The sequence below is a fragment of the Physella acuta genome, unplaced genomic scaffold, assembly GCF_028476545.2.
Source record: "Physella acuta isolate Inbredline_101_S28 unplaced genomic scaffold, ASM2847654v3 ptg000421l, whole genome shotgun sequence".
Taxonomy (NCBI): domain Eukaryota; kingdom Metazoa; phylum Mollusca; class Gastropoda; family Physidae; genus Physella; species Physella acuta.
The window spans coordinates 52,373-67,682 of NW_026731940.1; the positions used below are offsets into that span (position 1 = coordinate 52,373).

General features: G+C 41.2%; 1 protein-coding gene across 1 annotated transcript; it reads left to right on the forward strand.

The window, feature by feature from the left end:
• Nucleotides 1-8,942: 8,942 nt before the first annotated feature.
• Nucleotides 8,943-10,889, forward strand: LOC131942715 (cytochrome P450 2J6-like). Its single transcript, XM_059302634.1, has one exon. The coding sequence runs from the start codon at nt 8,960-8,962 to the stop codon at nt 10,478-10,480; it is 1,521 nt and encodes a 506-aa protein (XP_059158617.1). The 5' UTR covers nt 8,943-8,959; the 3' UTR covers nt 10,481-10,889.
• The last annotated feature ends 4,421 nt before the right edge of the window (nt 10,890-15,310 follow it).

Consider the following 15,310-nt stretch of genomic DNA (forward strand, 5'->3'; position numbering starts at 1 on the left):
TCATATAAGATAGTAGTTCAGTAACTTCATATAAGATAGTAGTTCAGTACCTCCATATAAGCCAATAGCGTAGTAATAGGTGATGGATGGCAGTTTGGGTGGCTTAAAATTAACAGTACCAGTGGGGGAGAAAGGGAGAGGTTATGAAAAATTCAAAACAACAACTTACGTAGAACACGAATCACTATTTAAGATGACCTGATGTTTTTTTTTTAGTTTAAGGGCGAGCGAACTGGTCAAGATAAAAACAAATATCCCAAGGCTAATCCGGGGGATGAAATCTTCCCTTCCGTGAAAAATTAAATGATCATCATCCCCTACCGTTAGCCTCCCGCCCCCCAGGCACCAACAGGGATTAAAAATTAGTATGGGTTTTTTTTTAGACTGGCAAATGGGGAAGATAAGGGTAAGGGGGTGGGGGTGGGTAGGACGACTTGAAGGCCAGACTGCGTCACCGCTGGTCAGTCAATTTAGGTCAAGCAGTGAAGGTCTGTCGCAATAAGACAGATAAAATAGATCTTTCACTGAAGGTCAGTCATTATAAGTGACTCATTGTAGGTAAGTCACTGTAGGTCAACCATTGTAAGTAACTCATTGTAGGTCAGTCATTATAAGTGACTCGTTGTAGGTAAGTCACTGTAGGTCAGTCATTGTAAGTAAGTCATTGTAGGTCAGTCATTATAAGTAACTCATTGTAGGTCAGTCATTATAAGTGACTCGTTGTAGGTAAGTCACTGTAGGTCAACCATTGTAAGTAAGTCATTGTAGGTCAGACGCTGTAAGTCATTCACCTTGGTTCAATCCATGTAGGTTAGTCACTTTTGTAGGTCATGCACTCAAGGTCTGTCAAATTCCATCAAGATACGTCATCTACCGCAGGCCCTTAAACTAAGTACAGCTAAGACCTTCAGGGTCAGTTATATTATGACCTTAGGTCATACCTTAAAGACACGACAACCCAACAATGAAAGTGAGACACTCATCAAAATCCCACTGAAGGCACACGCTGATATATCATCTACTACAGGACCTTAAGCTAAGTACAGCTAAGTCCTTCAAGGTCAGTTACACTAGGTCCTTAGGTCAGACCAGACAAGCCGACAAATGAAAGTGAGACTCATCAAAATCCCACCGAAGGCCACACGCCGAAGCTCACCATTTGATCGATGACCGTTGATGGATCACCTGTTGTCTTAAGTCAACAAAACATCTTCAGTTTATCTTCACGTCCTTAGTTTTTTTTTTAAACTACCCGGCCGTTGACCCCGGGAATAAGACGCTGATCTGGGTAACAAAACAATAATATTCCCAGTGAACTAACACGCTTACAATACTGAACACTTTATTGACATGACGAGATTAGGTCAAGTGGAACAGGATAATTATTGATTCAAGATTCGCATCAAAGTAAGCAAAAACATGCTGGTAAGTGGGTCACCTACTAACTAGTTATGCAATCGACCTACGAGTACGGTAGAAGTGTATACATAATATATATATATATATATATATATATATATATATATATATATATATATATATATATATATATATATATATATATATATATGCCTTTCTGTGCCCTAGCCACTCCCCCAAACCAGTGTTTCTTCCAGACTTTTTTCTCCGGGGGGGGGGGGGGGCACTTGAAATCTTCGGGGGGGGGGGGCGGTAAACTTCGGGGGGGGGGGCGGTAAAAAATTTTCGGGGGGGGGGGTGGCGAAGCCCCCCCGAAGAGATGTCTGGAAGAAACTCTGCCCCAAACCCAAAAACCTGCATACGCTCCTGAGTGGTGTTTGTATCGATTGCTATTTTGACAATTATTTTATCTTTTATGTAAAAGAAAAATGTTCGGGAATTCCCTTTATTTAAAAAAAAAGATGTGCCCTCCGTGAGCTGGATGAAAACATTCCTATTTGTGTGACCTAGATTTTTCTAGATGACCTATTTATCTAGCTACACCCCTGGTGTCAACAGTTACACGCTCTGGCCTTTGGTGATGTTGTCTGCACTGATTACACGCTACACACGCTTGACCTATTATTAGTATGTGCTGTTCATGTATTGGGTTTTTTGTTTTCACTTAAGCATAGATGTAAATAAACAAGACATCGGCCTTCTATAGACTGTCAAGGTTTCTGTTGTGATTTCTATTTATCTCGGGTAAGATTAACCAAGTGATTATTAACAGCTCTAAGTGATGTGTTAGCTACACCACGATTAACTTTTTCATAGTTATCGTTAAAGTACTGTTTCAACTCCGCAGTTCACCTCAATGTTAATACCAGCTTTAGGCCGAAACGCTAACCCCAAAACAAAACAAAACCCATTAATGATGACTAAAATCGGAAAGTGCAAAAATACCTGTTCATGACATTGACCCAATAACCCCACGTGAGATGAACTCTGTAAAGTAACCGCCCACAAAAAAAGATGACATGTAAATTAACCACGCGATGGTTTTCACATGACGCTCGTATAGAGACTTTTGTAGCGAATTCGTCACATTTCCCGATTTAGGTACAGACTACTATAATAGGTGACTGAACCTAATCACTTAGTACTTAATGCGTTTGTTTTTCACCGAGTCATGTATTTTTAGCCGTTTTAGTATCTTCTATAACGAAATGTTCATGATATGCGCTTTAACGAGAGACTATTATTATAGGTGTATCTGGTATGCCTAATAGTGTGGTCAGCCGCCTAAACTTTCCTTAACTTGTGTCAGGTATCCAACATTCTTGGGTAGATTCAGTGACTACAGTCATGATCCCGGGATCCGAACCCAATGTTTTGAGGTTAGCAGTCATGCATTCTGCTCTACAACCACCCGCGTCCCATATCTATGGATTTGGCCAATAGATAAATACAATAACATATTGTAATATCTTTAAGAAAAAATTTGCAACTCTGTATCAATGCACTTGCTTTCCTCCGGATTTCAGCCTAGAATATTTATTTTATCAGCAAGATGAATATCAAAACCCATAAATCATCAATGATCAATGGTTTCATATAAACAATAATTCCAAGCAGGGTTGAAGGCGTATTTCCGGGTTCACGTTCGTGACAAATAAATCAAATACGACTTAAACGTGACAACAAATGATTGGTTAGTTAGTAGGACTACCACGCGTCAGTGCGTCACGGAATAATAAAAATGATATAATGTTTTATCGATTAGTCGTACTGGCATACTTGTACACCGAAAATCGACGAAAACGACACTTTATCGCTGGCGTAGGGTTTAGCTTATGTATTGTAGCTATATTGTCAAGCTGAGCTGTAGTTATCATTATCACAATGCTAGGCCATATACTCCCACCCTCCCCTTCTTACATAGATTAGATCACCACTTATTCCCTGCATGAAATCGGCTCTATTTTTTTACCTGGTGAACTTAAAGATGCACTGAATGAACCTCGTTAACGCAACCGGAAAAAGAAATCCACGGAAATGCGTTGACAACCGTGTCCTTCATAATACGATTAAGTAGTCCGCTCGGATTAGAGTAAGTCGCTCGTGCGAGAATACATTTTAGCAGTCTCCTCGTGTCAGAATATAGTCCCCGCGTGTAAGAATACATTTAAGTAGTGTCCTAATGTCAGAATATAGTCCCCTCGTGTATTAATACATTTAAATAGTCCCCGTTTGTAAGAATACATTTAAATAGTGCTCTCGAGTCAGAATGTAGTCCCCTTGTGTAAGAATACATGTATGTAGTGACCTCGTGTCAAAATGTAGTCCCCGCGTGTATTAATACATTAAAGTAGTCCACTCGTGTACGAATACATTTAAGTAATACCCTCGTGTCAGAATATAGTCCCCGCGTGTATTAATACATTTAAGTGGTCCCCTAGTGTAAGAATACATTTAAGTAATACCCTCGGGTCAGAATATAGTTCCCGCGTGTAAGAATACATTCAAGTAGTCCCCTCGTATCAAAATACATTTAAGTATTCCCTTCGTGTCAAAAAACTTACGATTCAATAAACTTTATACGTATCCGTTATTCTCAATCACTAGCCGAATCACGATATCGATCTCTAGGCCCCACCTGTCTCACAGTTTCCCACCACCCTCCTGTTGATAACACCATCCACTTACCCAGGCATACACTAACACACCATCGGATTGTATGACCAGAAACAACGCCGACAGCTTATCCGTGCGTAACCTACCCGGGGTCAATGAACCGTAACGACACCCTCTGGTACACTGTGGGGATGACGAGCATGGGTAAACAGATCGATGGCCAACCGCGACAGTGACGTGCTTAACTTTCAAGACTTTTCGATTACTTCCCCCTACGGGGTTTTCAACGATTATTTCCCTTGCGCTGCCTTGCAATATCCCGCTAGAAATGATGCAAGTGGCGTTAATACTGACGGGTCGACGTTTGGGAAAGTGCTCATCCTATATTAACGAGGACATGTTTAGGCGGTAGTCACAACTAAAATACGTCTTGAATATTAATAAAAGAGCCGCTTATCGAATAAGTTAAATGGGGCCAAGAACACTTTTCACCCAACACACACCCTCCATCCAACACATACCCTTCATCCAACATCCTTCATCCAACACACACCCTTCACCCAACACACACCCTTCATTCAACACACACCCTTCACCCAAAACAAAACCTTCATCCAACACACACCCTTCATCCAACACACACCCTTCATCCAACACAAACCCTTCATCCAACACAGACCCTTGACCCAACACACACCCTTCATCCAACACACACCCTACATCCAACAAACACCCTTCATCCAACACACACCCTACATCCAACACACACCCTTCACCCAACACACACCCTTGACCAAACACACACACTTCATTCAACACACACCCTTCACCCAACACACACCCTTCACCCAACACACACCCTTCACCCAACACACACCCTTCATCCAACACACACCCTTCATCCAACACATACCCTTCATCCAACACACACCCTTCATCCAACACATACCCTTCATCCAACAAACACCCTTCATCCAACACATACCCTTCATCCAACACCCTTCATCCAACACACACCCTTCATTCAACACACACCCTTCACCCAAAACAAAACCTTCATCCAACACACACCCTTCACCCAACACACACCCTTCATTCAACACACACCCTTCACCCAAAACAAAACCTTCATCCAACACACACCCTTCATCCAACACACACCGTTCACCCAACACACACCCTTGACCCAACACACACCCTTCATTCAACACACACCCTTCACCCAACACACACCCTTCACCCAACACACACCCTTCATCCAACACACACCCTACATCCAACACACACCCTACATCCAACACACACCCTTCACCCAACACACACCCTTCACCCAACACACACCCTTCATCCAACACACACCCTTCATCCAACACACACCCTACATCCAACACACACCCTTCACCCAACACACACCCTTGACCCAACACACACCCTTCATTAAACACACACCCTTCACCCAACACACACCCTTCACCCAACACACACCCTTCACCCAACACACACCCTTGACCCAACACACACCCTTCATTAAACACACACCCTTCACCCAACACACACCCTTCACCCAACACACACCCTCCATCCAACACATACCCTTCATCCAACACCCTTCACCCAACACACACCCTCCATCCAACACATACCCTTCATCCAACACCCTTCACCCAACACACACCCTTCATCCAACACACACCAATCACCCAACACACACCCTTCACCCAACACACACCCTTCATCCAACACACACCCTTCATCCAACACACACCAATCACCCAACACACACCCTACATCCAACACAAACCCTTCATCCAACACACACCATTCACCCAACACACACCCTTCACCCAACACACACCCTTCATCCAACACACACCCTTCATCCAACACACACCCTACATCCAACACACACCCTTCACCCAACACACACCCTTGACCCAACACACACCCTTCATTAAACACACACCCTTCACCCAACACACACCATTCACCCAACACACACCCTACATCCAACACACACCCTTGACCCAACACACACCCTTCATCCAACACACACCCTTCACCCAATACACACCCTTGACCCAACACACACCCTTCATCCAAGCCACACCCTTCATCCAACACACACCCTTCATCCAACACACACCCTTCACCCAATACACACCCTTGACCCAACACACACCCTTCATCCAAGCCACACCCTTCACCCAACACACACCCTACATCCAACACACACCCTTGACCCAACACACACCCTTCACCCAACACACACCCTTCATCCAACACACACCCTTCACCCAATACACACCCTTGACCCAACACACACCCTTCAACCAACACACACCCTTCATCCAACACACACCCTTCATCCAACAAACACCCTTCACCCAACACACACACTTCATCCAACACACACCCTTCATCCAACACATGTCATCCAACACACACCCTTTGTCTAACACAAACCCTTCATCCAACACACACCCTTCATCTAACACATACCCTGTATCCAACAAACACCCTTCATCTAAAACACACCCTTCATCCAACACACACCCTTCATCCAACACACTCCCTTCATCCAACACACACCCTTCATCCAACACACACACTTCATCCAACACACATCCTTCATCCAACACACAAACTTCATCCAACACACACCCTTCATCCAACACACACTTCATCCAACACACACCCTTCACCCAACACACACCCTTCATCCAACACACACCCTTCATCCAACACACTCCCTTCGTCCAACACACTCTTCATCCAACACACACTCTTCATCCAACACACACTCTTCATCCAACACACACTCTTCACCCAACACACACCCTTCACCTTCACCCAACACACACCCTTCATCCAACACACACCCTTCATCCAACACACACCCTTCATCCAACACACTTCATCCAACACACTTCATCCAACACACTCTTCATCCAACACACACCCTTCATCCAACACACACCCTTCATCCAACACACACCCTTCATCCAACACACACCCTTCATCCAACAAACTTCATCCAACACACTTCATCCAACACACTCTTCATCCAACACACACCCTTCACCCAACACACACCCTTCAACCAACCCACACCCTTCACCCAACACACACCCTTCACCCAACCCACACCCTTCATCCAACACACACTCCCTCATGGAATTATTCAAATAAAAAACGAAATGTAACGAAACATTACTAAACACCATTTGGTATCCCTTGATTTGAATGCTATCACTGACGATGTGAGCATGCATGTAGGCGTGAAACTGACTGACCTTTGTTATAAAAACATTTGGGCGCACGTGCAATAATCCTGACCAGGACATCTTCTGTTTAGTGTTGGCAACAACGTTATATAACATTTATCTCTTTGGGACGGGGACCTGGACATTTTGTCACTCACAAGATCCGCCCATAGCTATATACATTTACTCAAAGAAATATTAAGAACTGTAGAGCTTAAATATAAAAACAATATTACATATATCCAGTGTTTCTTCCAGACTTTTTTCTCCGGGGGGGGGGGGGGGGATACATTTTTCGGGGGGGGGGGGGGGACACTGATAAAAGTATATTTTCTATATAAATTCCATTTCGTTCGGGGAAGGGGGGGGGGTGTCGGTAGAGATGCCTGAAAGAAACTGCATATATCTAGCTATCTAGCGCAGTTTTATTTTCCAAATTTTGGGATGCTAGGCATCACAGAACAATGCACCTCCTTGGCACCGGCGTGTAACCGCTAAGAAATATAATCCCAAAAATGATTTAAATCCTAAAGAAATCCTTCACAGATTTACACCCCTGCTCACTTGGGTTTATGATGGACGATACGATGTGACAAATGTCAAATAATGGCTATCGTCCTAGATGCAGAAAGTAAAAAACGCGCAGAAGGGGGGGGGGGGAAGAGGAGGTAGACCGTTCTAAAAACGAAATGTAATTGATTGGTTTAGCCAGATATACTACAACAAGATGTAGAGATCAGCATTGCTCGCTCCCCTGTTGGCAACGGCGTAAAGTTTGGTTGCCACCAAAGGCTACTTTTTTACAAGCTTTTATTTAGTTCCCAAAGTCAGTTTTGTTTTTTGTTTGTTAGTTTGTGGGTTTGTAACTCAATTTTGACCCACTTTTAATGCAGTGATTTCGTTCAAACTTTCCGGATACGTTCCACTTCGATGACAATATAAGTTTAATTAGTCATTATAAAATTAGTAAACGGTTTCGAAACTAAGGGGAAATTACAAAGCTAAAGCACTCGGTAGATTAGTATATTCAACTTATTCTCAGATATATCCTTCCACTGGGGTGGTTGGTGGAAACGCCCATGGTGGGTGGGGGTGTAGCCTGTAAGGTCACGGAGACGCCCGCCACCCTCGGGTCTGGGTACCAACCCCATCAGTGTCGTGTTAATATGCGTGAGCTTTCCACTACACCACTTGACTCACGATTTAATTAAATGTTTTTTTAAACCGCCACATTCCTTTTATTTAAACACAAGGACAATAGAGCGATATCTTGCCTCACTGCTCCCTAATGTACATCTATATAGCTGGTTTAGTGCTTTTCTAAATTGTTTTAAAATTACATAAAAACACATCGCGTAAATATTATAAAACGTCATATTCTTTAGAACAGGTCCACGATTTTTAAAATACCTGTTGTAAGAAAATTCCCATAAAATATTGTACAATTTTATTAGGAAAAAAGTTCTCAAAATATTTGTTTCAAAGAAAATGTAGCTAAAAAATTTGGCTAACAACCAATGCGTCACTTAATAACGATAGTAAATTTACGGGGAGAGATAAAAGAAACGTATTTGTAAAAATAAATTTGTTTGTTGTGTCTCATTTTAATGTAAACAAATATTCTGTCTTCTTTTTCAGACAAGAAGTATAATTAACTCAAGATGGATGCAATTTTACTCAGCAGTTTTTTATCCTTTCCGGTCATCTTTGGTCTGATTTTATCTTTTATCTTGCTGTGGATATTCTTCGATCGACAGAAAACGGGTAAAAATTTGCCTCCCTTTCCCGTGCCGCCTAAAATAATATTTGGCCATTTGTTAGATTTCAGCAAGAACTACCGCGAGAGACTGCGAGAATGGCGCGAGAAGACGGGCGATGTGTACAGTCTGAGAATGGGTAACCAGCTGTATATTGTGGTCAGCGGGTACCAGAACATCAAAGAGCTACTCATCAACAACGCGGAAAACATCCCGGACGCACCGAAGAGTTTGATCAACGACATTCTAGGAGAGACAAACAAAGGAATCATTGGTGCCAGTGGGGGGAACTGGAAGGAACAGCGCGCCGTGTCGTTGTCCATCCTTCGATCTTTCGGCATGGGGACAAACATCTTAGCCGTGAAAATACAGGAAGAAGTCGCGGAATACCTCGCCGGATTAGCCGGCTTAAAAGGGAAGCCGTCGGACGTAAGACTTATGACCAACGTCAGCGTTTCAAACATCGTCTGTTCCATTATCGTCGGGAAGAGGTTCCATCACGACGATCGCGAGTTCGTTCGTCTGATCGGCTTGCTGGGCGACATCGTGAAATATTTACCGCAGATGCAGTTGTTGATCTTCATGCCAATCTTACGGTTTCTTCCCGGGGATTTTTTCAATGCCAAGAAAATGACCAGAAGCGTTTTAGACGTCAACAATTTGTTTTGCAAGTTCTACATTGAGAAAATTGAAAAAGACTTAAGCGAAAACGAAGAACCGGACAATTTCATCGCGGCGTACCTGCTGGAGATGAAGAAAAGGGAAATAACTCAGATCGATACTAATCTTGATCGCTCGAATTTGATATCCGTTATCAGAAATCTATTTATAGCAGGGACTGAGACGACCAGCACTACTATACTTTGGTTCATGCTTTTTATGCTTCATTACCCGGAAGTACAAGATAAGATATATGAAGAAATCGAATCAAAAGTCGGGAACGAAAGGGTTCCAGGGATTTACGATCGGGTTGGACTGGTTTACCTCAACGCGGTTGTCATGGAAACGCAAAGGCTGGCGAACGTCGCCCCTAGCGCCCCGCGAAAACAAGTCCGTGTTTCTTTTAACCTAGGGGGCTACGCTTTTCCCGCAGGAAGCGTGGTCGTGCCGTTTCTGGACTCTGTTCTTCACGATTCTAAAATCTGGGGCGATGCCGACAACTTCCGGCCTGAAAGGTTCATTGACCCCAACGGTCAGCTCCTGCAGCCGCCGGAGTTCATCCCGTTCTCCATGGGCAGGCGGGCGTGTCTGGGGGAGGCGATGGCGAAGATGGAGCTGTTCCTGTTCCTGTCCGCTGTCATGCAGAGGTTCAAGCTGGTGCCGGCCGTTGATGGCGTGTTGCCGCCCCTGGATGGAGAGTGTGGCGGCACCTACGTTCCGCGGCCTTTTCAACTGAGGTTTGTCGAAAGGCGGGGATGGAAATAATACGAAGCTGACTTTGATTTGTATAAGCACGGAGATGGAAAACATTGCTTGCTAGATCACATTCGTTTCGATTTTTGTGTTAGTTTGTCCATGTAAGTTTCAGTTTTAAGTATGAATCGATTTTTCAATCTACTTAAGAGTTATGGTTGTCTGGCAGAGCGCTCAACTGCTATTCTAACGGTTTCGAGTTCGGATCTTGATTCGGATTCGAAACTGCAGGACGTCCATAGAGTTAAACCAGCTCAGATGAGTACCTGAGGGCAAGAATGATGTGAACTCTACTGCATCTGCCCTATGAATCGTTAAGTTTGAAAAGGGAACTTAACTTATTATTTATGAGTCACTGCTTTTGTATATTAGCAATTGGATGAGTGGATTAAATTCCGAGTAAAGTTCCTCTTTAGACCTAGTGATCCATTTAGGCAGATGAAGTAGAGTTATGTTTCTTATCCTCGGCGTATGAAGGGATGGTGTGGATGTGAGCGGTTTATTACAAGAGATTGATTGGGGGGGGGAGGGAGGGGGGGGGGGAGGAGAAGGGCATTGATCTATCATCCATTTCAGCAACACTTTCTTCTACAACAAAACGTCTTTTTAAAAACGAAATGTCTTACAACATACGTTTGTTTCATTTGTCTATGTTAATTACTAGTTTTTAGACAGTTATCGTCTGACCTTTGACCTATGCCGCGGGCTAGTGCGTGGGAGTGACATTAGCATACATGGAAGAAAGAAAAGTAGTTTGGCAGTAGGCCCATAGCCATGTGTTTTTGTCCGAAGTAATTCACTCAGCAATTACTATTTTGTTATTTCTTAAAATAACTTTTTTACAAATTTTGGAAGTTTTCAATGTACTATTTTTATTTCTTTTATTTCTTTTTTTGTAAATCATTCCATATGTCCGACCATATAACAACTATATATATATATATATATATATATATATATATATATATATATATATATATATATATATATATGCTAAAATAAATTAAAATATTCAAAGGCAACGGTATTCTTGAGTCAACTCCGACTTGAGAAAAAAAAATTTCTACGAGAAACGACGCTTAATGCGTGGCCTCAGGGATAAACAAGTATTTGAAATAAACTAATTAAAATCACGTCGTCAAGTTAATGAAATTCGATCAACGAACCCATCCTTACCCACTTATTCAAATTAAATGATCCCCTCTACCACTATTATCAGATACAAATATGTAACAATGTTTTGTTATAATGTTTATTTGAATAAAGTTGTGTGTTAATATGTATAAGATAAAATGAAGAAAGATTTTTTTTATTCCTAAGTGTACGTTTAGAGGAGATTAGAATATATAGAAATATATGTGTTTATAATGAAGGGTCAGACTGTGTCAGTTACAATTAAAGAAGTTGGCACTGGGTACGGGAGTCCGCAGAATCGGATGACCCCATCCCTCGATTGGTTCGAAAAACAAACGTACGAGAAAAAAAATATCTATACAATCCCTATGGTACCTCTCTATCTTACTCAATCTCTCACCCACCCAATCTATCTCTCCATTTTTTCTCACGGTATATATATACATACATATATATATATATATATATATATATATATATATATATATATATATACGCATTTGTGTGTGTATGTATATTTTTATACATATATATAGATATACAGATATATTACGCCTTTTAGCATGGTCATTCTCCCTTCTGAAAAAAAAATGCCGCGAGTGTCTATGAATAGAGGTGTCTTTTAGTGCTATTATAATAGGCCGTCTTCTAATAGTGTATGCAAATACTTGTCCTTACAAGTGCTTTAGAACCAGTCTAGCCCTTTTATTTTATTTCAAACTGTTTTTTCATTCTATAATCTACTGTTTTAATTGAATGCTGTTATTACACTAGTACAAGCAAGTTTATACTGGTTGTTGCAAATTTACAACTTAATTTTTAAAAATCAGAAATAATTTTAAAGAAAAAAATCTTAACTTACAATATCTCCAAGTCGTTTAGGCCACTGAAAGCTCCGGGTTCAATCGTCGTGAGGTATAAAAAGTTGATCAGGTCTCTGAAGGAGAAAGCGAAACAAAACATTAGTCACCGACACATTTTTAAACGACACTATCTGCAACTGTTAAATAGATAGGATGTATTTTTTAAGTCAGAAAATAAATACAGGACAAGGATTTTGTTGTATTGGCCGACAGAAGCTGAATACACTTGTTTCTTGGTTTACACATTTTAAAAAAAAATTCCTGTAGACTATTAGACCGACAATTTAAATTCAATCAGGTAAAAATGTACGTATGTATTAAACTCAATGACTAGCAAGGTGTTGCCTACTTTTTTATTTTATTTTCTTTATTCACCGCCGACTTCATTAATCTCAGTTGGATGAATAGTCTCCCCTCAGTGGTCGATGAATAGTCTTCCATGACCGCAAACCGCGTCAAAACATTGAGTGATTTAACGAGGTTAAAAGTCAGACCATTTCAAAACTTGATGGAATCATTAAAATGTAATCATTACAATGTAGTTATGTGGGGAACTCAGTGACCTACGTGAAGCCCCTAGAAAGTCATCAAAAGATGGGACTTGTTTTTTAAAAATCGTGAGCAGTGTCGTTATGGCGAAAGGAGAGTTGGTCAAGGGCAGATAGCTGTAACCCACCATCGCGTCAGTCGTGACGTAGTTTATTTGATCTTTCGACCGGAAGTGTGTCGTAGATTCGTAGTATCTTCGTATCGTCACGTAGCGGCTGGTCTAATAATCACGTTTTGTACTTTCGTATTGATTAGCTATGCCCACATATTCCTTTAACGGGTATTGCAACAATAATTTTTTTCTACTATTACACGAAGATTTCAGATTTTACTGCAGTACTTTTAGAGGTAATGTGAAGTGTCTCACTTGATGTACGTTCGAAAGGTTTGGGGTTATTGTCTTAACGTCGGGAACGGCGTGGTCGGGCGAGGGAGCGTATGAGTGCTAACTCCGAATGTTCCGAGTTCGAAACCCCCGGGAAATGAATCTCGCTAGCTGGAGACAACAAATCATCTAGGAGAAAAAAAACTCTAAAATAATACAACTACCGCCTTGCGGATTGTTCTTGGATGGACAAAGTGTATGTAAGCAATTCCAGAAATAAAAGCAGACTAAAGACAGTCATGAATACACCAGTACTGTTCATTGGGGTTTTACAATACAAAGCATTCGTGTTTTTACATTGCAGACAGATCGACGTGAAGTATAAAAATAGAGAGTTTATTGATGCAAAACATACCGGTAAAACACCCGTTATAGCTATTAATAGAACACGTAGGTGTGTGAATACCGATACTGAAATCGATTCTTTACTAAGCTGTTTTAGTACAATAGTAATTGGTAACTACTATTTCAGAATACTCATGCGTGATGTATTACGTTTCAACACCGTCTGTTTCGGTTCGGTTATTTTTTCTAGCTAAGGTGATTCAATGATCAGACGATCAGACATGATTGTACTTTATCATGTATTATAGATACAGAGAGCAGTTGTTATCTACTTCATCAAATACTACAGATACAGAGAGCAGTTATCTACTTCCTCAAATACTTCAGATACAGAGAGCTGATGTTATCTACTACATCATATACTGAGTTTCTTCCACGCATCTCTTGGGGGGGGGGGGGGGGGGGTGGGCTCCGCCCCGAACGAGATAGAATTTATATACTAAACATATACTTTTACTAGTGTCCGCCACCCCGGAAAATATCAAGTGCCCCCCTCCCCACCGGAGAAAAAAGTTTGGAAGAAACACTGATCATATATCACAGATATTGCTCAGAACTAAGCGGGAATATTTCTCACAACTAAACGCATTGGAAACAAAAACCAGTTAAACTTCCGTACAACTCTCACACCACATTTACGTCCTCCATTAATTAAAAGGGAGATTACTGCGGTAAAAGGGAGACAACACAAAGCTACATGAGTTGGTCTGTAAGCTGAGTCCTACATCTTGCTTTAAAAATTGAGCTGCTTTTTTTTTTTTTACATATATCTGTAGCCAGATCGTGTCTCTTTTATAAAAAAAAAATTAAGTCAGAGATGGGACATATTGATGGCCATGCAAGGTTAACTTAACCGTTGAGATAATAAAATATCACATAATGACTTTGTGTGTATGTGGGTAGACGGCGCATGGAGGAGGCTGGTGGAGGAAGATACGGCAAAAGCTCACCCTTATACATATTGCATTAGAACTGGGAAAACAAAGACATTCAGAACGATTAAAATTGCATTTATTATTTATTTATTTTACATATTTTTTTTGTAATTTTTTTACTGTTTTAAAATTGCATATTTGGTTACATCATAAGTTTTAAATACCTAGCAAGTAGATATATATCATACTTTTAACAGATGTGGCCGATCGACATACTATTAAGTTCAAGCGTTCATTGTCAAACAACAAAAAAAACTATTTTGATGTCTTACATTCTTTCGCTACATTACTTTAGAATCACGAGGTTAAGTTGTCTGGGGGAGTACAAAATGATTCAGGGTTTAATGCAATTCTTTAAAAAAAAAAAAAAAAAAAAAGAATTTCGGGATGACAATCATATTTCAACTTTTAAGTGGCCCGCAACAATTCTTCTAAGATGGTGTGTTCGTATGGTAGAGCATACGGCTGTTAACCTGAAAGGCTCGAGTTCGAATCCGGGTTCAAGTCCGTAGTACGACCCTGAGTCCATCCAGTTTAGACTGACTCACGTAAGGGAAAATAAAGGCGGCTGCAGTGCCGGCACCAGGTTATTTAACGCCCTAGGTAAAATTTATTAAAACGCCCCCTTTCA